The 27,731-nt window shown below is 41.6% G+C and overlaps 1 protein-coding gene across 40 annotated transcripts in view; it reads right to left on the bottom strand.

Annotated features, from left to right (window-relative positions):
* TRDN (triadin) overlaps positions 1-27,731 on the bottom strand; it is a 478,227-nt gene that overhangs the window by 355,614 nt on the left and 94,882 nt on the right. For 38 of the 40 annotated variants that reach the window (XR_011854160.1, XR_011854161.1, XM_072141623.1 and 35 more), the window contains 6 exons: positions 23,096-23,155; positions 19,329-19,388; positions 17,404-17,460; positions 14,696-14,755; positions 13,728-13,787; positions 3,453-3,500 (listed from right to left, as the gene is read on the bottom strand). Coding sequence is in view for 38 of the 40 variants with exons in the window: in XM_072141623.1 (XP_071997724.1) it covers positions 3,453-3,500; positions 13,728-13,787; positions 14,696-14,755; positions 17,404-17,460; positions 19,329-19,388; positions 23,096-23,155 (345 nt within the window). In the remaining 2 variants the exon portion in view is untranslated. The remainder of the gene's footprint in view (positions 1-3,452; positions 3,501-13,727; positions 13,788-14,695; positions 14,756-17,403; positions 17,461-19,328; positions 19,389-23,095; positions 23,156-27,731) is intronic. The other 2 variants (XM_072141636.1, XM_072141656.1) reach the window with 1 other exon arrangement.

The raw sequence follows: 27,731 nt of genomic DNA, 5'->3' as shown, positions 1-27,731 counted from the left end.
CCCTAGCGGAGAAGGTTAGAACGTCTAAAGACATTTCAGGTATCAAAGTAGGTCAAACGTGCCACAAAATAGGACTATTTGTGGATGACGTAATAATTTCAGTTTCCAATCCAGAAACATCATTAGAAGCAATAAGTAAGATTCTAGAATGTAGAGTGTCATATTACAAACTCAATGCTAGCAAATCCACAATATTGCGAATGAATGTCCCTCCTCAGACCAAAGCGAATTTTCTATCAAAATATCCTTTCGGGTGGGCAGATCAGGATATTTCAAATTTAGGAGTCCGATTAGCATTCCCACCTTCAAAATTATATAAATTGAATTATACCCCTCTGTTAAATTCTGTAGAAGCAGATTTAAAAGAACATGCAAAACATCAAGTCACCTGGATAGGAAGAATCGCCTCAGTAAAAATGTTGATCTTACCAAAGATCGTTTACACTTTCCAGAATATGCCAATACCAGTTTATAAGAAATATTTGAATAAATTACAACAACTCATAAACAGGCACATTTGGGGGTATAAAAAAACCCAGAACAGCAGCTAGCATATTATACTTACCACAAAAGAAAGGCGGTTTGGGCCTTCCTAGAATTTCTAGTTATTATGAGGCAGCAGTTTTAGAACAGGCAAGGCAATGGCTCATCCCAAAAATTACAAAACCATGGGTGCAAATGGAAAACGAGGTTACCCCAGGGGGGTCAATAGCGGCTAAAGTTTGGGCACTAGCCTTAGGAAACAATATACCACCCCACCACTATTAACCACCAGAGCTGGTCTTAAAATTTGGCTTAAACAGACAAAGTTACACAAAATAATAACCCTGAGGCTACAGGACTTACCAATCTCCCTGGTCCCCAAGCTAGTGGAAGATTTAGATTTATCCAATTGGCTAACTTTAGGTATACAGAAACTCTCCGACATTTGGCAAAAAGATCACTTGATAACGTTTACAGACATTTGCAACAAATTCAATGTCCCGAAAAGAGACTTTTTTAAATATCTTAGACTTAGACACTTTGCAGCATCAGCCTTTCTAGGTAACCTTTCTCCCAAATCTACCTTCGAATCAGTATTCCTACATCCAACCAGACTAACAAAAGGAATCTCACTAGCATACAAAGCTATAGAAGCTGCTCAAGAACTCAAAGAGCTCCCATGTACGGAGAAGTGGGAAAGGGACCTAGATATAATCCTAGACGCAGACGAGTGTGAATTCATATATGACCCCCCAAGAGCATTATCTAAGTGTGCATTACATTTAGAAACGAGATGAAAAATGCTGTATCGCTGGTACTATACTCCGGAAAGACTCCGTAAAATATACTCTAATGTTTCTGTGCTTTGCTGGAGATGCACAAGAGCCAAAGGAACTCTGGTGCACGTTTTCTGGGAATGTAGTGTACTAAAAGGTTTCTGGAACCAACTAGAGGTAATGCTGAGAAACATAATTGGTTCTCAGTTTACTTTATCTCCGGCTATGGCCCTACTGGGAGTAGGAATGGCTAGCTTGTTACCCAAAGAAAGGGTAATAGTGTTCCACATCACAGTCACAGCAGTCAATCTTATAGCGTCTTTATGGAAATCAAACAAAATCCCATCTTTTTCAGAACTCACTAGGAGGGTTAATAACAACTGTATCTTAGAAAGATTTTTTGCATACAACGAAGGTTACCAAACTAAATATCACAAAAACTGGGAGTTATGGATGAACACTCCATACTATAAAGCCTCTTCACATCATTCTCTGGGGGAATTAGCACTCAGATAATCGGATTGCAGGAACTTTGTTAAGTGCATCTAGTTTACACAGATAGGTTTGGAAAGCTCATTTCTATCCAAGGCACATATATGCACTTATAGGTAATAACAATTCTTGTTTTACAAGCCTGATAACCTGTTGTTTTGTTTTTTTTTTAGTTATGTTAATTTGTTAACTTTATTATGAAAAAAATCTAACGGATCCTTACTCTGTACCAATCGTACGTATGTATGACAATTTTGCCACGGTCTGTAAAACGTTTATTTAAAAAAAAGAGATACTGCTTTATATGTATGTTTTTGTTTTAAAATTGGAATTAATAAACCTGATTGATTTTTAATAATAAGGACCTTGTTGACTCCATTCTCTTGATATTACTGGGCCATGTAAGAAACATGATCTGGAGATAACCTGCGTGAAACTATAAATGTAGTGGTTTATTGGGTCAATTTCTGCTGGAAGGTTCCTCTTAACATCTTTGACTTTTAAGATTGCAGTTATCTAGACTTCAGTCCCTCAAACAATTCATTTTCTATATTTTCAATACAAAGAGACTTAGGATATCTATTTGTAAGCAAACCACTAGCTAGCATACCTCTCTGTCATGGGTAGGTGATTGGCAGACAATTTGATTACTGTAATCATAAGTGCAAGTGCTTTAAATTTAATGCAAAGTGGAACTTGCTTGTTCATAGGGACACATGTCAAACACAAAGCCCACTGGATGAGCGTAGCCTCATAATATGTGGCCTTCAAGGTATGTAATTTTCCTTGAGGACAATGTTACTGCCTAGAAGGTTAGTTATACTGTACTATAAATAGTATTAAGGAGTAGTTATATGTTCTACGCAATTCAAAGCACTTTTTGAGTACTAAAAACTAAAAACATTTATCTAATATAAACCATACATGTTGCATTAGCATTAGCTAGATTTCTATATAGTATTCTCATAGAGGCTACATATTAAGAAAATGTATCCCAAACAACAACAGCACAAAATCACCGTAGAAATCATCAGAAGATTATAATAAAACCATAAGGGAATCTAAATTAACCTTTAACATTTTAATAAATTCATTCTTAGAAAAACAGCAGGATCTTACAGGACATAATGGGGGTCATTTATCTTATCTCTGACTGGTTTGGCTAGTTTTTGCCTGTCTCTTTTCCATCTGCTTTGTAGGTAATTTACCAATCTCATTTTTTCCTTGTGTTAAACATTTTTTTTTTAATCTCCATTTTCTAAGTTTTACTTAAGTATGGTTTTGTCTGCAGTTTTTTTGCGCCAAAAATGGTGCAAATTTTAGAAAATTTGAAATGATAACCATTTGTGACATTTAGCACATCTGGAATCAAAGATAAATGTGACTTACTGCCAAAAAGGCACAAAATTGCAATGCGACAAAAAAAAAGTCTCAAAAAAGAAGAAACAAAAGGAATAAAAATAAAGAAAAATTACCCCCAGTGTTTGCAATGTGGTTTAATTTCCCAACTCTTGACACACTTAAAGTAATAGATTTTGTGTAAACATGTTAAACCTTGATAGTAAAAAGCACTTCTTAAATCCATTTTGTCCTTCAAGCATTCAAAGGGAGAGAAGGGTGGATTTAAGTTAGTTATCTGTATTTATAGCCAACACTTCAAATTTAACCATTAGCCATGTGTAACAGACATACAAATTATACCTTTTGTTGGAGCTTTCTTTTCTGTCTTTTCCTTTTCTACTGCTTTTGCTGAAATTAATAAATAATGTCAGTTGGTTGCTGCTTTAACTACTAGTCACATTGACAAATTCTGTATTTTGAAATGACCAAATTAATTGTAAATTTTAGGATGTGGATTTATTTATTCTGAATTATCAGTACACAGAAAGCATGCAGATATATTCTTTCTTACATTGTGCAGATAGATATGTTTGATGTAGGATGATCAGCTTTGCAAAGCAAAATTGTTCTGTTATATTGTTCCACAAAGTGCTATGCTGTAATTGTTACACATCTATATTTACTAAAAGATGTTCAGCATCAGTGGGGATGGGCATAAGTAAAAATGGTCTCAAAGTTCTAGTTTGAAAGCAAAATACAGTATGATTACCAGTTTCCCATACACTCCAATATTACCCAAAGTAAGTAACAATTGTGACTTTGGATTGTTCATGTGGTGCATAAGTCCCAATCTCTCACATGCAATTATATCAGTCTCAGTACATCAGTATTTCTTTTAAAATCTGAAGTCTAAGTTATAAATGCACATAGCAGCAAAAATGATACTAATATTTTTACCATTCATTGACAGAAAGTAGAATGATTAATGCATATACTGTATAAGCAAGTAAAAAAGTATGTCTTTATACAGATTTATGGGACATTTTTTTAAAGGTTATACATAGAGATGAGCGAACACTAAAATGCTCGGGTACTCGTTATTCGAGACGAACTTTTCCCGATGCTCGAGTGCTCGTCTCGAATAACGAACCCCATTGAAGTCAATGGGAGACTCGAGCATTTTTCAAGGGGACCAAGGCTCTGCACAGGGAAGCTTGGCCAAACACCTGGGAACCTCAGAAAAGGATGGAAACACCACGGAAATGGACAGGAAACAGCAGGGGCAGCATGCATGGATGCCTCTGAGGCTGCCTAATCGCACCATTATGCCAAAATTATGGGCAACAGCATGGCCATGACAGAGTGACAGAATGAAGCTAGATAGCATCTAAAACATCCAATAATTGACCCTGACACTATAGGGGACGGCATGCAGAGGCAGCGGCAGCAGGCTAGAGAGTGGCATGGCGACATACCCTAATTGGACTCAGGCTTCAAACCAATGGGTGTCAGAGAGGAACCAAAGGAGGTGAGCAAGAAGCGCTCAAATAATATCGGTACATGATAAAAGTTTGCCAGTATATTTTGTGGATTACACAGCAGGGTGGCGACAAAGTTAACATGGAAGCCATGAAAACAACCCAAAATTCTGCCTGACACAGCTCGTTTGATAAGGGGACCATGTATGCTTACAGTTCATGCCAGTCGCTGCACTGGCTGCCAGTCTCCTTTCGAATACAGTTTAAAATAATAATAACCCTCATCCATAAAGCTCTGTATAATGCTGCACCCCCCTACCTCTCCTCTCTTATCTCAGTCTATCGCCCAACCCGTGCTCTTAGATCCGCCAGTGATCTTAGATTAACCTCTACCCTAGTGCGGACCTCCCACTCGCGTCTCCAAGACTTCTCTAGAGCTGCACCAATTCTATGGAATGCTCTGCCCCGGACTATCAGACTAATACCTAACCTCCAAAGTTTCAAACGTGCTCTTAAAACCCATTTCTTTAGGCAAGCCTATAACACTCATTAACTGCATGAAGTTTTAACTCTTCTACTAACCCGTCCTGTGTCGTCCTCCCATCTGTTATCCAGCAACCAACAGGCACCAGACTTCTCTGCAGTCCCATTCACCCTGGACCTGGTATATAAGATGACGGCTGAGTGGTTCAAGCGACAGCAATTCCATTTATTATATTTTTTTCTATTCCCTAAGAAGAATGGCTTGACCATTAAATATTCTTTTACCTCGTGTTACCCCATCATCTTCATAAACCGTAAGCTCTGGCGAGCAGGGACCTCACTCCTGTTGTTCCATACAAATGTTGTGCTCTGTTACATTACATTTGTATTTGTTTCCTATGATTTGTAAAGCGCTACAGAATATGATGACGCTATATAAATAAAGATTATTATTATTATTATTATGGAGGCAGTGAACTAGTAGTAGATTAAAGGTGCTGCAACTATGTTAGTTGGATCTTGGGATGGAGCTGGCGCTCTGCAGCCAGGCGAGCTTTCGCCAATCCAAGCCCCTGTCTCTAGGCTACTCCCCAAACAGCACTTCTAAGAACATTTTGTATAAGATCAAGTGTAGTAGCGTTCTTATAAGTTTAGGATATGGCGGGTGAGGGGAATGTAAACAGATGCGCAAGAAGCGCTGAAATAATATCCCTAAATGGTAAAAGTTTGCAAGTATATTTTGTGGATTACACAGCAGGGTGGCGACAAAGTTAACAACTTTGATGTGGAATGCCCTGTAATAGCTCTTGGGCGGTGTGCCTTTTATCGCCTAGGCTCAGCAGTTTCAGCACCGCCTGCTGTCGCTTAGCGACGGCACTGCTGCTGTGCCTAGAGCTACCGAATGATGGCGCCATGCCCACGGATGGTAATTCGGAGGAGGAGGAGGTGGAGGAGGGGTGGGAGGAGGTATAGTAGGCCTTTGAGACCTGGACCGAGGTAGGCCCCGCAATTCTCTGCGTCGGCAGTATATGACCAGCCCCAGGGTCAGACTCGGTCCCAGCCTGCACCAAGTTAAGTGTAGTAGCGTTCTTATAAGTTTGGGATATGGCGGGTGAGGGGAATGTAAACAGATGCGCAAGAAGCGCATGATGCGCATGGAGCTGGCGCTCCGCTGCCAGGCGAGCTTTCGCCAATCCAAGCCCCTGTCTCTAGGCTACTCCCCAAACAGCACTTCTAAGAACCTTTTGTATAAGATCAAGTGTAGTAGCGTTCTTATAAGTTTAGGATATGCCGGGTGAGGGGAATGTAAACAGATGCGCAAGAAGCGCTGAAATAATATCCCTAAATGGTAAAAGTTTGCCAGTATATTTTGTGGATAACACAGCAGGGTGGCGACAAAGTTAACAACTTTGATGTGGAATCCATGAAAACAACCCAAATTTCTGCCTGACACACCTCGTTTGATAAAGGGACGATGTATGGAGGCAGCTATATGGACGACTTTTGGAGGTAGCAATGGAGACAACGTGTGGAGGCTGCTATGGAGACAATTTAATTTGGATAGTGCCTGTATGTGGCAGTCCCAAACATTTTTCAAACCAGAGGAGCAGGTAGGTGGCCCTCCAGTAAAATGGAATAGATTGAGTGCCTGTATGTGGCAGTCCCAAAAATCTTTCAAACCAGAGGAGCAGGTAGGTGGCCCTCCAGTAAAATGGAATAGATTGAGTGCCTGTATGTGGCAGTCCCAAAAATTTTTTAAAACAGAGGACCGGGTAGGTGGCCCTCCAGAAAAATGGAATAGATTGAGTGCCTGTATGTGGCAGTCCCAAAAATTTTTCAAACCAGAGGAGCAGGTAGGTGGCCCTCCAGTAAAATGGAATAGATTGAGTGCCTGTATGTGGCAGTCCCAAAAATGTTTCAAACCAGAGGAGCAGGTAGGTGGCCCTGCAGTAAAATGGAATAGATTGAGTGCCTGTATGTGGCAGTCCCAAAAATTTTTCAAACCAGAGGAGCAGGTAGGTGGCCCTCCAGTAAAATGGAATAGATTGAGTGCCTGTATGTGGCAGTCCCAAAAATGTTTCAAACCAGAGGAGCAGGTAGGTGGCCCTGCAGTAAAATGGAATAGATTGAGTGCCTGTATGTGGCACTCACAAAAATTGTTTCAAACAGAGGACCGGGTAGGTGGCCCTCCAGAAAAATTAAATGCATGAAGTACTATAGCAAGAGCCAGTGGGCCCTGTCAAAAAATAGCCATTTTCCTCTGCTTTACTGTACAAAGAGGAGGAGAAGGAGGAAAATGAGGAGGAGGAGGAGTGGATCAATTATTCAGGTTGAGCTTCCTTCACCTGGTGGAGATTGGAAATTCTGAGAAATCCAGCCTTTATTCATTTTAATAAGCGTCAGCCTGTCAGCGCTGTCAGTCGACAGGCGTGTACGCTTATCGGTGATGATGCCACCAGCTGCACTGAAAACCCGCTCGGACAAGACGCTAGCGGCAGGGCAGGCAAGAACCTCCAAGGCGTACAGCGCCAGTTCGTGCCACATGTCCAGCTTTGACACCCAGTAGTTGTAGGGAGCTGTGTGATCATTTAGGACGATGGTATGGTCAGCTACGTACTCCCTCACCATCTTTCTGTAAAGATCAGCCCTACTCTGCCGAGACTGGGGACAGGTGACAGTGTCTTGCTGGGGTGACATAAAGCTGGCAAAAGCCTTGTAAAGCGTACCCTTGCCAGTGCTGGACAAGCTGCCTGCTCGCCTACTCTCCCTCGCTACTTGTCCCGCAGAACTACGCACTCTGCCGCTAGCGCTGTCAGAAGGGAAATACTGTTTCAGCTTGTGCACCAGGGCCTGCTGGTATTCATGCATTCTCACACTCCTTTCCTCTGCAGGGATGAGAGTGGGAAGATTTTGCTTGTACCGTGGGTCCAGGAGAGTGAACACCCAGTAATCGGTGCTGGAATAAATTCTTTGAACGCGAGGGTCACGGGATAGGCAGCCTAGCATGAAATCTGCCATATGCGCCAGAGTACCAACGCGTAAGAATTCACTCCCCTCACTGGCCTGACTGTCCATTTCCTCCTCCTCCAACTCCTCCAACTCCTCTTCTTCTGCCCATACACGCTGAACAGTGAAGGACTCAACAATGGTCCCCTCTTGTGTCTCGCCAACATTCTCCTCCTCTTCCTCCTCATCCTCCTCCACCTCCACCTCCTCCGATATGCGCTGAGAAACAGACCTGAGGGTGCTTTGGCTATCAACAAGGGAATATTCTTCCCCTGTCTCTTGTGACGAGCGCAAAGCTTCCGACCTCATGCTGACCAGAGAGTTTTTCAACAGGCCAAGCAGCGGGATGGTGAGGCTGATGATGGCGGCATCGCCACTGACCATCTGTGTTGACTCCTCAAAGTTACTCAGCACCTGACAGATATCAGACATCCACGTCCACTCCTCATTGTAGACTTGAGGAAGCTGACTGACCTGACTACCAGTTCTGGTGGAAGTTGACATCTGGCAGTCTACAATCGCTCTGCGCTGCTGGTAAACTCTGGATAACATGGTCAGTGTTGAATTCCACCTCGTGGGCACGTCGCACAACAGTCGGTGAGCGGGTAATTGGAGGCGGCGCTGCGCTGCCCTGAGAGTGGCAGCATCTGGGCTGGACTTCCTGAAATGCGCACAGATGCGGCGCACCTTCGTGAGCAAATCAGACAGATTGGGGTATGTCTTGAGGAAACGCTGAACTATCAGATTTAACACATGGGCCAGGCATGGCACATGTGTCAGTCTGCCGAGTTGCAGAGCCGCCAGCAGGTTACGGCCGTTGTCACACACAACCATTCCCGGCTTGAGGTTCAGCGGTGCCAGCCACAGATCAGTCTGCGCCGTGATGCCCTGTAATAGCTCTTGGGCGGTGTGCCTTTTGTCGCCTAGGCTCAGCAGTTTGAGCACCGCCTGCTGTCGCTTAGCGACGGCACTGCTGCTGTGCCTAGAGCTACCGACTGATGGCGCCGTGCCCACGGATGGTAGTTCGAAGGAGGAGGTGGAGGAGGGGTGGGAGGAGGAGGAGGCATAGTAGGCCTGAAAGACCTGGACCGAGGTAGGCCCCGCAATCCTCGGCGTCGGCAGTATATGAGCAGCCCCAGGGTCAGACTCGGTCCCAGCCTCCACCAAGTTAACCCAATGTGCCGTCAGCGATATATAGTGGCCCTGCCCGGCAGCACTCGTCCACGTGTCCGTGGTCAGGTGGACCTTGTCAGAAACGGCGTTGGTCAGGGCACGGATGATGTTGTCTGACACGTGCTGGTGCAGGGCTGGGACGGCACATCGGGAAAAGTAGTGGCGGCTGGGGACCGAATACCGAGGGGCGGCCGCCGCCATGAGGTTGCGAAAGGCCTCGGTCTCTACTAGCCTATAGGGCAGCATCTCCAGGCTAAGCAATCTGGAGATGTGCACATTAAGGGCTTGGGCGTGCGGGTGGGTTGCACTATATTTGCGTTTCCGCTCCAGCGTCTGGGGTATGGAGAGCTGAACGCTGGTGGATGCTGTGGAGGATCGTGGAGGCGACGATGGGGTTTTTGTGGCAGGGTCCTGGGCAGGGGGCTGACTAGCAGCTGACACAGGGGAAGGAGCAGTGGTGTGCACGGCCGGAGGTGAACGGGCTTGTTGCCACTGAGTGGGGTGTTTAGCATTCATATGCCTGCGCATACTGGTGGTAGTTAAGCTAGTAGTGGTGGAACCCCTGCTGAGCCTGGTTTGGCAAATGTTGCACACCACAGTCCGTCGGTCATCCGGTGTTTCCTTAAAGAACCTCCAGACTTCTGAAGATCTAGCCCTCGCCGCAAGAGCCCTCGCCACGGGAGCTTCACTAGTTGACACATTTGGCGCTGATGCACCAGCTCTGGCCCTGCCTCTCCGTCTGGCCCCACCACTGCCTCTTCCAACCTGTTCTGGTCGAGGACTCTCCTCCGTCTCAGAAGCACTGTGTTCACCCGGCCTCTCAACCCAGCTTGGGTCTGTCACCTCATCATCCTCCGATCCCTCAGTCTGCTCCCCCCTCGGACTTCCTGCCCTGACAACAACTTCCCCACTGTCTGACAACCGTGTCTCCTCATCGTCGGACACCTCTTTACACACTTCCACTACGTCAAGAAGGTCATCATCACCCACAGACTGTGACTGGTGGAAAACCTGGGCATCGGAAAATTGCTCAGCAGCAACCGGACAAGTGGTTTGTGACTGTGGGAAGGGTCCAGAAAACAGTTCCTCAGAGTATGCCGGTTCAAATGCCAAATTTTCCTGGGAGGGGGCAGACTGGGGGGGAGGAGGCTGAGGTGCAGGAGCTGGAGGAGTGGCGATTTCGGTGACATGGGTGGACTGCGTGGAAGACTGACTGGTGGTGGACAAATTGCTCGAAGCATTGTCAGCAATCCACGACATCACCTGTTCGCACTGTTCTGGCCTCAACAGTGCTCTACCACGAGTCCCAGTAACTTCAGACATGAACCTAGGGAGTGTAGCTCTGCGGCGTTCCCCTGCTCCCTCATCAGCAGGTGGTGTCTCACCCCGCCCAGGACCACGGCCTCTGACCCCTGCAGTAGTTGGACGTCCCCGCCCTCGTCCTCTACCCCTAGCCCTCGGGTTAAACATTTTTAAAATGAGAGTTATAACTTTATTTTTTTTTTAACTTTTTTTTGGTTTTTTTTGTGTTTTTTGTTTTTTTTTGTGTTTTTTGTTTTTTTTTGTGTTTTTTGTTTTTTTTTTAGTTTTTAAAACCAAACAATGCTATCCTATTGCTATGGCTATTTTCTAGCCAAGTATCAAAGCACACTACTATGCCAGATGAGATGACACTGAGTTAGTGCCTAATTGAAATCCAACCCCTACTAAATTTTCCCACTTCGGTCTTTGCTATGGATATGTGCGTCACTAAGCGCAGAACACAGCGGTCGCAAGTCTCACTACAAATTGCTCAGAATTGGCTAGTACATGCACTGCAGAAAGTACAGCCACCAGCAGATCAACCAGAAATCAAATATATAGAACGCTACTGTAGGCGTAAGTAAGCTCTTTGTATTCTCCTATGGCTATTTTCTAGCCAAGTATCAAAGCACACTACTATGCCAGATGAGATGACACTGAGTTAGTGCCTAATTGAAATCCAACCCCTACTAAATTTTCCCACTTCGGTCTTTGCTATGGATATGTGCGTCACTAAGCGCAGAACACAGCGGTCGCAAGTCTCACTACAAATTGCTCAGAATTGGCTAGTACATGCACTGCAGAAAGTACAGCCACCAGCAGATCAACCAGAAATCAAATATATAGAACGCTACTGTAGGCGTAAGTAAGCTCTTTGTATTCTCCTATGGCTATTTTCTAGCCAAGTATCAAAGCACACTACTATGCCAGATGAGATGACACTGAGTTAGTGCCTAATTGAAATCCAACCCCTACTAAATTTTCCCACTTCGGTCTTTGCTATGGATATGTGTGCCACTAAGAGCTAAACACAACGGTAGCAAGTCCCCCTGCTAATTCCTCACAAAATGGTACTAGATGCAAATTAAAATTAAAAAAGTAGAACGTTATTGTAGCCCTAAGAAGGGCTGTTGGGTTCTTTGAGAATCACTCCTGCCTAACAGTAAGCTAATAGAACACCCTAACGCTTTCCCTGACCAGCAGCAGCTCTCTCCCTAGCGGCATCCAGACACAGAATGATCCGAGCAGCGCGGGCAGCGGCTAGTCTATCCCAGGGTCACCTGATCTGGCCAGCCAACCACTGCTATCGACGTGTAAGGGTACCACGTCATGCTGGGTGGAGTGCAGAGTCTCCTGGCTTGTGATTGGCTCTGTTTCTGGCCGCCAAAAAGCAAAACGGCGGGAGCTGCCATTTTCTCGAGCGGGCGAAGTATTCGTCCGAGCAACGAGCAGTTTCGAGTACCCTAATGCTCGACCGAGCATCAAGCTCGGACGAGCATGTTCGCTCATCTCTAGTTATACACCTTTATAAACCTTTAGTTAATATGGGTAATTAATTTATATGGCACATACTGTATGCTATACAGTTATACTATCTTGTTTATATGGAATGCAGAGTGATGGTATTTGAGCCCTTCATTACACCAGCCATAGCTTAAAGTGAAAATAGTTTTAGCACAGCTTGACAGAGCCTTTGATAATAATTCCAACGACACCTACATCATCCTTCTGGCTTCTTCTTATCCTGAAATCCAGTCTCATATATTTATCAGCCCTATCTGTAAAATCCTCTCAGTTTCTCCTGAAGTGAGTGGGCACTTCCTGGTTGTGACATCAGCACTGTCACTGAAGCCAGAGCACTGAGGACTTTAACATGACTATGCACAAACAGCCCAGCCAATCAGGGCACTTATCCAGGACACCCCTCATCAGTCACATGCTTGTTACATCAATTTAGGTCCTGAAGTTTTTTTTTACTGCCAGAAATAGTCAGGACTGATATTCTAGCAGGCTAGTGTGCACCTCTCCTAGAGCCCATCTCAATTAGATCCACCCACCCTCCACACCTCTCTAGCATCCAGATATGGATTCCCATGGCAACCAATCTAAAGAAAGGCAGGGAAAGCAGCCAGGGGACAAGGTAAAATCATTGCTAGCAGGCAAACGGTTCAGATAGATTATGAGAGTAAATTAGAGATTTGCCTATTTTAGCTTAGTGCAAAGTTAGGAAGAGTTTTTATTATTTGCAGTTGGTCTTTAATGGACGGTAGACTATTGATGGTAGACTATTGATGGTAGACTAGTCCTACTTAATGTTCCTTACAATTTTTGCTAGGAGGGAATTATTTAATGATAAACCAGAACTACACTGTTTCACTGAAAAAAAAGAGTTTCAAAATTATAGAAATTAGTCTGCGATGCTTACATCAACAGTTATTTGCTCAGACTTGCTCCTCCAGTTCCTCCTGGTCCATCCTAGTCCTGACCGTTGAGATTGAAGGGACCGGATGAGTGAGTAATTAAATTATAAGATGAGGCTCTGAGAGGTGCTCCGGTGACTTAAATTAGAATGCCTCAGACTCATTTTGAAAATTCAGTTTTTTTGCCAAAATTGTGCCATTCGTGTTATAACAAAAAAAAAAAAAAATCATACTTCAAGAAATTTAAAGGAGCGTGTGAGTAGGATTAGTCTATCATCAGTCAATCTGATGGTAGAATGGTAGATATCCTGGAGTGATTAAGAGTGAGGCTGAATTATTAAGACCAGAATATTAACAGCCACACCTCTGAATTGCAAAACATCTCCGATGGTCAGTGCATGAAAAAAATTATAATCTAAGCCAGCTCTTAGCTGGAAAATATTTCAGATATTTGCATCAGTTTTTATTTCCTATATAAATAATATTATAAATATCATGTGTGAATGTCTGTCCCTTCTCCACCCAAATATGACTATGCATCACACACTAGCATGCGATGAATGATACATTCCCCCATTTAGGATTTTTACAATCTCAGTTTTGATATCATAATTTGTTTCTGATTAATCTGACTTTTTTTCTAACATTCTTTGACATTTTACATTCTTTCACTGAAGTGGTAAAATAAAAGTCTTATGACATTTGTCATATCAACCCCAACAATCTTTTTTCCTGTGGTTTAGACACACAAAAAGTGTCTTATACTAACTGACCTTTGATTTGGACTTTGTTTTCAGCTTTTGTCTTCTGATCAGTTTTCTCTTTAGTTGGTTCTGTTATAAATAAAAATTGATGAACAGATAAATATTTGGAACATATGGCACCACATGGCAGCACAAAAGGCATTCCTGTATATTTTTAAGAGAACTTCCAGTCCACAATCCATATTTAGACTAATGATAATAAATGCATCTGACTGTAATAATAATATGAAGACACATTAACATTTTATTTCTTTTTCAGAATACTGTGGATACCTTATGGTTGTTCTTCAATAGCAGATTGAAAGGGTTTTAACTCCTTACACTCCCACCTATTTGTCCCCTTTATAATCACTCCAGTTTGAAACTGTCCTTTATGGAGCTAATGGAGACATGGCTACACCTCTCTCTTATCACTGACCCTCATCCCTCTTAATGCAACCCTATCATCCTGAAGAAGCCACCTCTCAACTCTTCTTCCCTGATGATCTATAGTCTCATCTCATTACATCCATTTGCTTCAAAATGCCCTTTCTTGGAGTAACCTTGGAGGGGCCATCATCCAGACCCTCGATATATTGTGCTGCCTCTACCTCCAAAACATCTCTCACATCCAATCCTTCCTCAAGTTTGAGTCTACAAAACTACTAGTCTATATACCCTGACCTGGCCTTTCTATGCACATGGATTGCGAGTTCTCACTTGTTTTGTCATTTGTTCTTTATTTTTGGCAACATATGTGAATCCCTCTTCAGATATGAAGAACCATGGAAAAAAAGTGCTCTAGAAATATATAAATAATTCATCCTAATATGATTCTGTACCCATAATGTCTTGTAAATTAAATGTCTTATTTTTTATAAAGATACAAGGGGTACCTTTTTTAGACAATATTCTCACATAAGCATTGTATGGAGTACCTATCTGCCTGTAATGTGGAAATGTGCACATTCTTTAAATATCTAGAGTACTCAACTAACCTTTAGCTTCAGCTTTCTTCTGGGATTTTTCCTTCTTTTCAGCCTTGTCTTTGGTTGTTTCTGTAACAAGTTAAAAAAATTTAATAATAGTAGGAAACACCAAATGCAATGCCCACCCTAGGAGGAACAATCATTTTCTTATCTATAAAGAAATATGTTTTACAGTGATGCTATGTCCCTGTCTTAACTATAACTTAGACTGGCACCAGCCCTGGGCATACCTGGACAAGTGCCGGGGGCCCCGATCTACTGGGGAGGAGGGGCCCACATAAGGCTGTACATAAGGAATCCAGAGGGGGGGGGCTTATATAAAATAACCATGAGGGGGCTTTTTGTATGATAAATTAGGGAATATTTTAGGGAACAGGAATCATTTAATTTGTAGATTTTTAATGCCGCCATGTGAGTTCACTGCAAAGGGGTCAACTGAGGCTCAGTTGTCCAGGGGGCTACTGAAACCTGGAGCAATCTCTGACTATAACTTAAAGACATGACAGCATTTATATCATTTCATTCATAAAGTTGCATTAAAAGGGTATTCTGGGAATATGAACATCTGATACAAAACCCATAATGCTAAACATAAATGAATACAGCAAAACTCAATGGCATTACTTAAAAAATGGAGCTTAAATAGTTTGCTTTTATGGGCTTTCTAAAGAGTATTCAAGATGGCCACCATCTACAACTGCATCTTCTATGATCCTACAGTTTTCAGTAGCAGCTTCTCCCTCTTCCCATTAATGATGTAACAGACAGTCCTGCTCTGTTTACTGCCATCCCTGCACATTCCCCACTAAGATGATGTTTCACCACAACACCTGCCATCCTGGATGCACTGCAACCAACCAACTACAGCCAGGCAGCACATGTGATGTGGACATCGCGTCTCTAGCATCGGCTCCATGTCCTTGTGTGGTCTGTCGCAGGCACCATGATGTCAGCCACCCGCTAGTGTGTGGCAATGACGGCGCACACATAAGAATGTTAGTGTGCGGCTGATGCCACCATGCCTGCGACAGACCGTGGGAGGACAGGGAGTCGATGCTAGAGCCCCGGTGGATAGAAGAGGACCTGCTGGGGGAGGGGCGTTGAAAGGTGCATACACATTTTGTTTTTTTTTTTCTTGAATCGTGTATAATCCGAGTTAGGGTTTTTCAGCAATCTGTGAAATAGCAATCTGTGAAAAGCTACTTTCATGGGACCTACAGCTTGGCTCAAAGGGCAACTAGCAAGGCTAGCATTCTGCCAGTTCCCTCTTTGAACATACACTGAAGAACAAAGTTAGAGAACACTGTAGGATCACTTGAATTTTTCAGAAATAATGTAATCTCCATTGATCCACATGTTTTTGATGTATATTTGTAGCATGCCAATAGAAACATGAAACTGTGATGACTATAATTATAGAACAGCAATGACTGTTGCACAGAGAAAAAGTATAATGACATTTTCTGAAGGTTACAACAGTCACCAATTAGCAGGAAGCCTACAGGTCTTTACTTTGAATGACTTTAGCACATCTGCTTCCATAGGACATCGATAGTCTCTCACACCGCCTGGTGTGATTTTGGGCAACTCTTATTCCAGCCTTATCCAGAGTTCTTTGACTGTTGTGGATTTCTTGGTTATAACTTCAAGTGCTGGCCAGTTCAGAGTGGCCCAGTGACAGATTGTTAAAGGGCGGAAGCAACATGTAAGGCCATAAAGTGGCACAAAGACAGAGTGCGGAGGTGGCAGCAACATGGTAGGCCACAGAGTGGCATAATGACAGAGTGTGGAGGTGGTGGCATCAGCAGCACCAGGAGGTCAGAGAGTGGCACAATGACAGAGTTTTGAGGTGGCAGAAACATGGTATGCCACAGAGTGGCACAATAACAGAGTGTGGAGGTAGCAGCAGCAGGAGGCCACAGAGTGGCACAATGACAGAGTGTGGTGCCGGGAGCAACATGGTAGGCCACAGAGTGTGGAGGTGGCGGCAGCAGATGCAGGAGGTCAGAAAGTAGCACAATGACAGTGTGGAGGTGGGTGACAATTCCAGTCCTTGGTAAAGATGGTGCGAGGCAAATCGAGCAACTGGCAGCAGATGTGTGGTATCAGGCGGGTGGCAGCATCAGAATAGTGGCTGAGGCAGGTTCTTAAAATCCAGACTCATTTCTCAACGTTTGGGGGAGGTGTCATGGCTGATCTAATCTGATACATAAGCATTGGTGTGAACTTGCAAGCAATTTCAGCTGCAGCTTTGAAATGATTTGTATTTGTATTTCGAGGGTGACCAGCCTTCTTGGGGGACTTGAATGAGTTATGCTGTAAAGATGCAATATTCTGGAAATCGCAGACTTGGAATGACCACCTTTTCTTGCTACGGCTGATCACCCTCTTTGGCCTTCATCTGGACAACCTTCTGCCTCAGTGTTTCAGCCACTTTGGAATGGCAGACCATTTTTGCCAGATCTTTTTTATCCACACTCTTATGGAGAACAAATTCTCTTTTAGGCCATGGTTAATATGATTGTCAAATTTTCTCTGTTTTCGATATGTGTATAACACATTGAATGCCCAAAACAACTGTAGAATGTCTAAGAAGATGGCCAATGTGGAAGAAGATTTGCCAGCCTCTCCGGGATGCAACTGTTTTTCAAAACATGGGAAACTGAAAATGCTGCAAAACATGCATGTACAATGCTGTTGCTATCCAAAGTACTAACCTTTGGTTGTGGATTTCTTTTCAGTTTTTTCCTTCTTAGGTGTTTCTTTTGCTACACCTGAAATACAGCAGGTATAGTTATAAAAGCACTAAGATAATTGAAGAAGTTATAAGATGGTTTATGACCTAATGGCCTACACACAGTAACTAGACCTGTCAATCATCTATGTGTGAACCAAAAAAAACCCTGTCTCCATGGAATGTGCATTCACATAGATCAGTTATTCTATTAATCAGATATTACACATTCTTATTTAACATGAAATATGAGACTTATACACACAACTATTCTGTCTGAATTTAATGGTCACAGCTTGATGAACATTTTTTGACAGTACTGAAAGAAAGTAGGCAGAGTTTTATTGAGAGGTAAAGACAGTAAAGAGAGATAGGTGTTTATTTTAAGAAAATGAACTTTTGTGTAGGTGTTGCAGCATCCTTTGATGGGCCTGACGAACAATGTATCCCCTAGATTTGCAATCTAGGTTATAAGAATGTCTCAATAAGAACTTCAGACTTTTTAACATTTCCAAATAGTTTTGCCTAGTGGAAAAAAAATGCTGTCTACTATCCTTTTCTTTTACATTGATAATATCAGGGATTTTTTCGGGGAGGAATTTAAAGTTGTTCTAATATTGCTAAAGAAGTTCCCCTTTGAGGGGAATCAAGAAATCATATTAAGGATATTGAAATGGTAAGTATGTAGTTTTTAGCTTGGTAAATAGAAATTCCTAGAAAACCCTCTAGCATTATTTTACCTATCACGTGGAAAATATTGTAGTCTAATGTGCTGTATCAGCTATCAATCCCAACCGGGATCCATTTATTGTATGAGGTTTCAATTAGTGTGCATTACTGTCACCCTGGGGCCACTGTTATATATTGTTATGAGGTGTTCATGATGTAATTTTCCCAGGTATCATTGTTCTTATGTTACTCATTCCATCCTGTGATGTCATCTGCTGTTTTGCTGCTTCATCTCAGATAAGAATACTAGGGGAATCTTCCTTGACCGGGCAAACTGGATCAGGTTGAGAACACATAGGGTATTGTCCTAGGGTATAATTTGGCAAATATCTTTAAGTCAACGTTGAGTAAGGAAATGGGGGGTAGCTCCCGCTTTGTGTGGGGTCTTTGCCTTCCTTGGGAAGGATGGTGATGTGAGCTTGCAGGGACTGTTGCCAGGAAGCCATCGGGTCCAACACTTTTCTCTGAATGGGAGTCTTTAAGTGATTTTTCTAATTCCAAAAGTTTGAAAGGTTTGGTCAGGGTATTAGTTTGCTATGGAGTTAGATTGGGTAATGGAGGTTGTCAAGGAATTTAGAGATGTCTTTTACTCTGAGGGCTTTATCTAAGGGAGTCTCTGAACTATTGATTTTGGAAAAAGACTTCATAGAAAGTTTTGAATTCTTGGGTAATAGCTTTAGTGCCTGTGACGGGGGAGTTGGTTGCTGAGGATACAGACTGGATAAACGTTTGGGATTACCTTTTCTTTGCTAACAAAGCCATTAAGTTTGACCCTTTGTCCCTATGCATAAACACTTTGTCTTGGGTGTAGAGATAGGCCTTTGCAGCATACTGGTTCAGGAGTTACGGTTAAATTGGAAAAGGTACAGGTACAGTTTTTTAATACCGTCCAATTGAAGAAATGTATCTATATAACATGTAAATGAAATTAAATGTCAATGAGAAGTGTCCTTAAATTTTTGTTGACCAACATGACAATTTTACTGGATGATTATTAAATGTGCAAGGAGCTGACTGGAGTTATCACCATTCATAGCTGTTGAGATACTGAGGGGAATTTACTAAGACTGGTCTATTTAACACCTGATTTACTTATTGACCTTGGCCAGGTGTGCTCTGTAGAGCCAACTAAACTTCACAACATCTTTAAGGAAATCATTTTGCATCTACAGTACATACCTTTGGCTGGCACCTTTTTTTCTGCTTTTGTCTTTGTATCAGGCTTCTCTTTTTCAGCAGCTGGAGTAAATAAGTAAATAGATGTAACAGCTTTCGAGGGTTTATTTGGCATGTGGATCGGCAATCAGCTATTATTTCACAATAAAGGAGAACTATGATTCACAAGTACTCAACATGATTGCAGTGCTTATGGGCTGATTACAACCACTATGTCACCATTGATTTATCTATAGGACTCTTTGCAAGAGAATTTTTAGTAGGTTTTTGTGTTTTGGCATGCTTGCAGCAATCATTCTCGTTATTCATTGGAATGAGACAGTAAAAAGGCTGATATTATGTTTTCTACCTGTTCAAATGATAATTATATAACGTAAATCACAATAACTAAAATGTGGTGGATTAAATGAGGTCATTCACCTTAGACAATGCCTTATCATATGCCCTGTAAGATGATTACAATGCTTTTACAATAGAGAAGAGAGTTTCTGCAAAGCCTTTTTCTGTGGAGGATGGCAGACACGGATGTACTATCCAGAATAACAGAATATTAACCATGGCCTGGCTAAGGATAGACTCACTCTCTGGTAAAGGTAGTTGCTTTTTCTCCACTTTGATGTGTAGTGATCGTGAAGCACAAATAAAGTTTAAGGACAGCTTTCCCTCCTGAGTGCTGGATGGACTTCTGTTTTTCTCTTTACTACAAATTTGCCAAGCAGACACCATTTATTGTTTATTTTAGAGTTTGAATAGTTTCTTGGTAATTATGTATTGTTACTTTAGCTCCACCAGCAAGATCTTTCAGGGGAATACTTATTAATAAATGGCAATACATAATAGAAATGATGTCATGGTAAGTTAGTATAGAACGTAGTTGAGGTATTCTGAAAATGTCACTGCCCCAATATTGTGCTAAACATGTTTAATATGAAAGGGAACCTGTTATCAGGATTTCACATTTACACCTATTAACAGGTTCCCATACCGATTTTAACACTATTTCCCAATCTGATTTTATAATTAACTTTACTGCTTCCACTCACTTTGCGAAGTTGATGAAAGTATACCTGGCTTTCTGCCCAAAAAATCTCTGTTAGCTCACATCTGTGTGAGGGGAGGAGGGTACAGGAAGTTGAGCTGTTTGTCAATGCAGTTTGCTGGTGGGGAGCCAGATATAGTTTATCAAATCTTAACAGGTAGTGAAACCACTAATGTTAATTAAAGAGCAGATTGAGAATTTGTAATAAAAGGCTATGGGAAAAACTGTCATTAGGGGACATGATTTTGGAGTTAGTATGATCTTGGAGATACAAAATTTATATTAATTAGTTCTTGTTTTAAAACCATTATAAAATGTAAATCTTTAGCCCCTGAATAACGGTGTTGTGTCGCTATGACTCTATGCAGAGGGCGAACTGGATCAACCCTCTCCATACGGGAGTATAATAGTAAAGACACCCAGCAATTACTGCCACCTTTGCTGCTGCTGGGTTATCACCGGGGGGTGGGGATCACTGCAATATTACTGTTGCTTCATGCATTACATGACCCCCAAAGGTATAAAAAAAAACTCTAAAAATTCAGTGTCTACAAATTGTGAGGGATGCAGGACAGAAGGGCACTATATGAGGGGGATTTAGAATAGTGTCAACAATATGAGAGGGATGGAGGACAGGAGGTGAGAATATGAGGGGAATGGAGGACAGGAGACTACAATATGAGTGGGTTGGAGGACATTGTCCACAATATGAGGGAGATGGAGGGCAAGGGCCACAAAATATTGAGAGTTAAGGGGGCCCCAATATGATGTGGATGGAGCATAGAGGACATACTATAAAGGGTTTGGGGGGCAGGATGTTACAATATGAGGGGGTGGATGACAGCACCCACAGTATGATGGAGATGGAGGGCAGGGGCCACAATATGAGGAAGAGATGAGGGGGTTACAATATGATGAGGATGGAGGATAGAGGCCACCATATGAAGGGTTTGGAGTATGATTGGATGATAATATTCTATGTTTGGGGGAGGGGTGTGACAATTGGCCCTTGTATTGTCCCTCTTTCTCTAGCCCAAAAGTTTTGAGATATGCTGGAGGGTCCCCTCCAGGATAAGCCACTGCTGAGGAGGATCACTGGATGCAGCTGGTCAGACATCTGGGCTCTGCTGTGAGTGTCATTTTCCTGCTGTGATGCAGTTAAGAAGCATATAGTGCAGTCACAAAATCCTGCAGACTCATAAGTGGTTTATAAGATAAAGAAACTCAACTCAACTGGTTTTGGTTTGTGATAATTCACATACAACAATCCACCTCATTTAGGCGCAAAATTAAAACTAGTGCTGCACAACTGTGATAAATCTGTACCTAGATTTATTGAAAATAAATTTACTGTACAACCTTACATTGAAGCATTTTTACATGTTTTTGTTTCTTAGTAAAGCATGATTATATAAACTTTTTTATGAAAAATTATTTAAATTAAAAATGAGCTTTATATAAAAATTGGTTGAAGAAAAAGTTTACTTTTTGTTACATATAGAAAAATTGAAAGACTGGGGAAATTTAAATGATTTTGTGTCAGATTTACCACAGTTAACTGTTAGTGGGTGACAGTTTTCTTGCATTTATAAACTATTAAGGCTACTCATAAACTTCTTAATTGTTTAACTTTGTTGTAATTGAACTTTGGTCAAAGTATTGTTACATGCTGACTTTTCTCAGTAACTAAACATGATGAGTTGGCACAATTTTTCTGGCTTCACAGGCTGTTACATTGTATGACCCTCGCTACTGCTTCCTCAGTACTTCACGCCTATCTCTGCCTGATGCAATCTCAACAGAGATGCAAATGCAACAGAGGACGTTTCAGCCCACAGTGGTCAGGGGGAAGTGCTCCTTGCACACTGTAAAAACCTGTAAATATGCAGTACGGAGGGGTTCTGGAAACCTCTCCAGTAGCCCATTAAGCTAATTAGCATAATCTTAAAAGCAGTTTTTAGAAGAAAGGAGGCCAAGGATAACATGTAAGAAGATTACCACAGTCACGGTGCCCGGATCTATGAGTAAGTGTCCCTGGTTTATCATGCTTGAATTTGGTGTTAGATTTTCTTTTATTAATTTTACAGTTTCTAAATGAAAGAAACCTGTTTGTTTACTCTGATCTTGTTATGCTCCCTTCCATGTCACTGCTAACATTTATTGTGTCAAATAAGTAATAAATATAAGGCAGAAGAAATAAAAATCATTCTACAATTTGTTTATAATAATTTATGTAACCTTTAAAACACATTGATCTGCAAAGGAGGTGTAGCCACAACATGATAGCATATTATTCGAGTTATTTTACAGTATCTTTATTACAGTAAAGTAATAAAAACATGGACATGGCTTTAACCTTTTCCTATTTTCTTTTTTTTTATTTTATTTTGCCAGACCTCTGTCTTACCATCTGCTACTATAACATACTATAGTAATTGACCTAACTCCCATAAGCAGTTTGGTTAGACTTCTAGGGCTCTTTGTGTAATCTTTGATATCTGTGCAGCTCTTTGCCAGTTACACCTATTATTTGTGTAATTGCAATCAAGTATTAAAGACTTGTTTTACTTTACTTGTAAAAAGACTGTGTATTAAAGACTTGTTTTCCCTACTTTACAAGTAAAGTAGGGAAAAGCATTGATAAATGACATACTTTATTATACATACATTCATAGATCTTATATATGGGCATATTTCATAGTTTTATGAAAGCTATGAGTAACATATTTACCTTTGGAAGGAGCTTTCTTTTTGGACTCTTCTTTGCCTCCAGCCTTCTGTTTCTGAACTTCTGAAGTGGAAAATAATCAACAGCATTTATTATTATCCATATTAAAGTCTATTTCATACAAATATACTAGAATTATATATCACACAATAATTATCTCTTTAAAGCAACATTTTGGGCCTACATGACCGAGTGGCCAATATTTTTTGAAGATGCTCATAAATCATACACATTCAACTAAACATACCCTTTTAAACCATTAAAATGATTGTTTGCATCTTTCTTTCACAAATATCCCTTCATTTATCCCTTTTTTACATATATTGGAGGAGATTTAACAAAAGTGTGGCTTACTTAGCAACTACAATTCCCAAATTTGTATTTTTGTTGAAGAACTGGAAAACAACAAAGCTTTGGCATAGCCTTGACCAATCAATGAATAATATGAAGTTAAACAAAGTTTCTAAAAGTTTCACCCAAATTAATGACACAGTTAGGGCATTACTAGGTATAGTTACACCTTACAGGCCTGTTATTTGACAGCGGAACCCTTCTGTGCTGTACCTTCAAAGGCTGTTACTTTCTGCTGGAGCACTTCTCCTCCCACTATGTGAGATTACAACAGGCTGAGGGAGTAAGTGGAGGGAAAGCTTCCACATGGAGGGGCTCTGGTCATGCACCCAGTGCCCTTCAGGCTTATTATCATAATTAAAATAAATTATAATGATTTTAGAAGGAAGGAGGCGATGGATAACAAATATAAGAAAATAAGCACAGTCACGGTGCCTGGATCTATGAGTAAGTGACCCTAACATACATAACGCATACATAGAGAAAGATTTTTGGATGATTGCTTTCATAACTTGAGCGCATTCTACAACTAAGAATGGTCATACCTTTTTCAAGATACTTTCAAAACTAAACAGCAAAAAAATCTGTTTTACAGAAATAAAGCAATTTTATGTAATAACAAAATTAGGTGATTTCAGCTAACATTTTCCAGATTGTTCTGCCTAGGGTGTTAATCTTTTCAATAAAATAATATACAATTCTATGTACACTAAATGCAGATGAATAGAAATAAACCAACATTACAGGCATTAGAGCACTGTAGGCATTATGACTATCTTTGATAAAATTTGATTCCATGAATAGTAATATCCTCCTATAGCTAAATTTCACATTACATGTTGAATAATTTTGTTATGATCTTTAACATATACAGTGCCTTACAAAAGTATTTGGCCCCGTTGAACTTTTCTACCTTTTGCCACATTTCAAGATTCAAACATAAAGATACAAATTTGTAATTTTTTTGGTGAAAAATCAACAAGTGGGATACAATTGTGAAGTGGAACAAAATTTATGGGATTTTTAAAAAGTTTTGCAAAAAATAATAAACTGAAAAGTGAGGCCCCTTTACTTTCAGTGCAGCAAACTCACTCCAGAAGTTCAGTGAGGATTTCTGAATGATCCAATGTTGTCCTAAATGACTGATGATGATAAATATAATCCACCTGTGTGTAATCAAATCTCTGTATAAAATTTCTTAACTTTCATCTCAAACAAGGAGAAGACTCGTCAGAGATGAAGCCCATAATTACTCTGGATGAACTGCAGAGACCTACAGCTGAGATGGGATAGTCTATCCATCTGTGCACCACTCTAGTGAATGCTGAGACACATGAGACTATGGGAACTTTTTAATATATCTTGATGTATTTGTGTTCACAAACATGGACAATGTGCAATAGTGAATAAAGGAAAGGGAATATTCCATGCATGCAAAGTTGTCAATGTTTTACAAATGAAATATAAAGATTTAAGTGTAGACCTTACAAACTGTGTGTAAAAATGAAAAGAGTCTGTCCATAGGACAACAATCACTGCACAAATCTGGCCTTTATTGAAGAGTGGCAAGAAGAAAATAATTTCTTAAAGATATTCATAAAATGTCTTGCCACAAGCCACCTGGGACATGTGGAAAAAGGTGCTCTGGTCAGGTTAAACCAAAATTGCATTTTCTGGCCACAATGCCAAGCAATATGTTTGGCGTAAAAGCAACACAGCCCATCACCCTGAACACACCCTCTCCAATGTCACACATGGTGGGGGCAGCATCATGGTTTGGGTCTGCTTTTCTTCAGCTGTGACAGGAAAGATGGATAAAAATTATGGAAAGATGGATGCAGCCAAATACAGGAACATTCTGGAAAAAAACTGTTGGGAGTATGTAAAAACCTGGGACGGAGATTTATCTGCCAACAAGACAATGATTCCAAACATGAAGCAAACTCTACAATGGAATGGTTCACAAATAAACATATCCACGTGTTAGAATGGCCAAGTCAAAGTCCAGACCTGATTTCAATCGAGAATCTGTGGAAAGAGCTAAATACTGTCGGAAAAAGATTTCAGTCTCTCGATGTGCAAAACTGATATACCACAAGTGACTTGCAGCTGTAATCGCAGCAAAAGGTGGCACTATTAACTTAAGGGGGCCTAATAATATTGCACACCCCACTTTTCAGTTTATTATTTTTTACAAAAGTTTCAAGTATCCAATACATTTTGTCACCTCACAATTGTGTCCCACTTGTCATTGATTCTTCACCAAAAAATTACAATTTTATATCTTTATTAGAGATGAGCGAGCACTAAAATGCTCGGGTGCTCGTTATTCGAAACAAACTTTTCCAGATGCTCGAGTTCTCGTCTCGAATAACGAGCCCCAATGAAGTCAATGGGAGACTCGAGCATTTTTCAAAGGGACCATGGTTCGGGAATAAAATGTGTTATTTAATTGAAAAAGAATGTCTTCTGATAAGTTAGCAGATGTATGCAAACATCTGCAATCTATTCTTCACTGTTCCGCGCGTATATAATCTCCCGACAAGTTAGCAGATGTGAAGAACAGTGAAGAATACAATAAAAACACAGTGAACACGGGATCATTTAAGTGAAAAACGCAGTGAAAAACACAGTGAAGAATATATTGCAGATGTTCAGCACATCTGCTTACTTGTCGGGAGATATGCTGTCCCGGGATCCGCTCCTCTTCTTCCACTGAAGTCTCCGTGCTGCCCACGATGTCTCCGTGCTGCTGCCCCGATGTCTCCGTGCTGCTGCCCCAATGCCGCTGCCCCCGTGCTGCTGCCGCTGCCCCCGTGCTGCCCCGATGTCTCCGTGCTGCCCCGATGTCTCCGTGCTGCCCCGATGTCACCGTGCTGCCCCGATGTCTCCATGCTGCTGCTGCTGCCCGCGTGCTGTCCCGATGTCTCCGTGCTGCCCCGCTGTCTCCGTGCTGCTCCGATGTCTCTGTGCTGCTGTCGCTGCCCCGATGTCTCCGTGCTGCCCCGATGTCTCTGTGCTGCCGCGGCTGCCCCGATGTCTCCGTGCTGCTCCCCGGTGTCTCTGTGCTGCTCCCCGGTGTCTCTGTCCTGCTCACCGTGTTCTTCAATGTGTTCTTCACACATATATATTGTTCTTCACATAGTATTTTGTTTGCACCGTTCCGCGCGTATGTTCCGACAAGTAAGCAGATGTGCCGAACATCTGTAATCTATTCTTCACTGTGTTCTTCACTGTGTTTTTCACTTAAATGATCCTGTGTTCACTGTTTTTATTCTATTCTTCACTGTTCTTCACTGTGTTTTTTTAATTAAATACTCGATCTCGAGCAGGGGAAATACTCGTCCCAGCAACGAGCCGTTTCGAGTACCTTAATACTCGAATAAGCATCGAGCTCGGACGAGTATACTCGCTCATCTCTAATCTTTATATTTAAAAGCCTGAAATGTGGCAAAAAACATATAAAAGTTCAAAGGAGTCAAATACTTTTGCAAGGCACTGTGAGTCTATAGGAACATTACTATAGCAGAATTTCAAATACTAAACTATAGTATAAGTAGTAAAAGGATATATACCACCAAAATCTAGCATGGATAAATCAGGGTCACTTACTCTTCATTTTGTTATCCATGGCCTCCTTTTTTTAAATCACCTTCATCTTCAAACACTATGCTAATGAGGCAGAACAACTCTGGGGTGAACTAAAACAACTCTGGGGAGAACCCTCTATGTCAGTGGTGGCGAACTTATGGCACGGGTGCCAGAGGCGGCACTCGGAGCCCTTTATGTGGGCACCCGGGTCATCGCCCCAACAGACCAGACAAGACTCTAAGAATCTTCCTGCAGTTCCAAGCTACTTAAAAGATGCTGCTTTCAGTGATATTTTGATACTTTTTTCGCTACTTGGGACTGTAGGGAGAGGGAGAATGTGCAGACATGGCCAAATTATCTTTGGAGGACCTTCTTCTGCTCCCACAATTCTCTGTGTACAGAGGGACACTTGAAAGAAGCTAAAATGATGAAAATTTTCCATCTTTCTACTGTGTTGCTTTCCTCAGGAGGCCAATATGATTGAAAGTTGTTGAACAGGGAGCAACAAGTTACGGCTTTAACTTGTGGATGACACCTCGCGATAAATAAGGGGGGTTTTGGGTGACAGTTTGAGCACTCGGCCGCTAAAAGGTTCGCCATCACTGCTCTATGTTGTAGGTTTACAGGCTGTTACACTGCCGTCCCCCCCCCTCTCCTCATGTTTACTCAGCACTATCTCCCTACATCTGCTTGATGT

This window comes from Engystomops pustulosus, chromosome 3, assembly GCF_040894005.1.
Source record: "Engystomops pustulosus chromosome 3, aEngPut4.maternal, whole genome shotgun sequence".
NCBI classification, from domain to species: domain Eukaryota; kingdom Metazoa; phylum Chordata; class Amphibia; order Anura; family Leptodactylidae; genus Engystomops; species Engystomops pustulosus.
The sequence above is the reverse complement of the archived record's forward strand: the minus strand, read 5'-3'. Positions and strand labels throughout refer to the sequence as shown.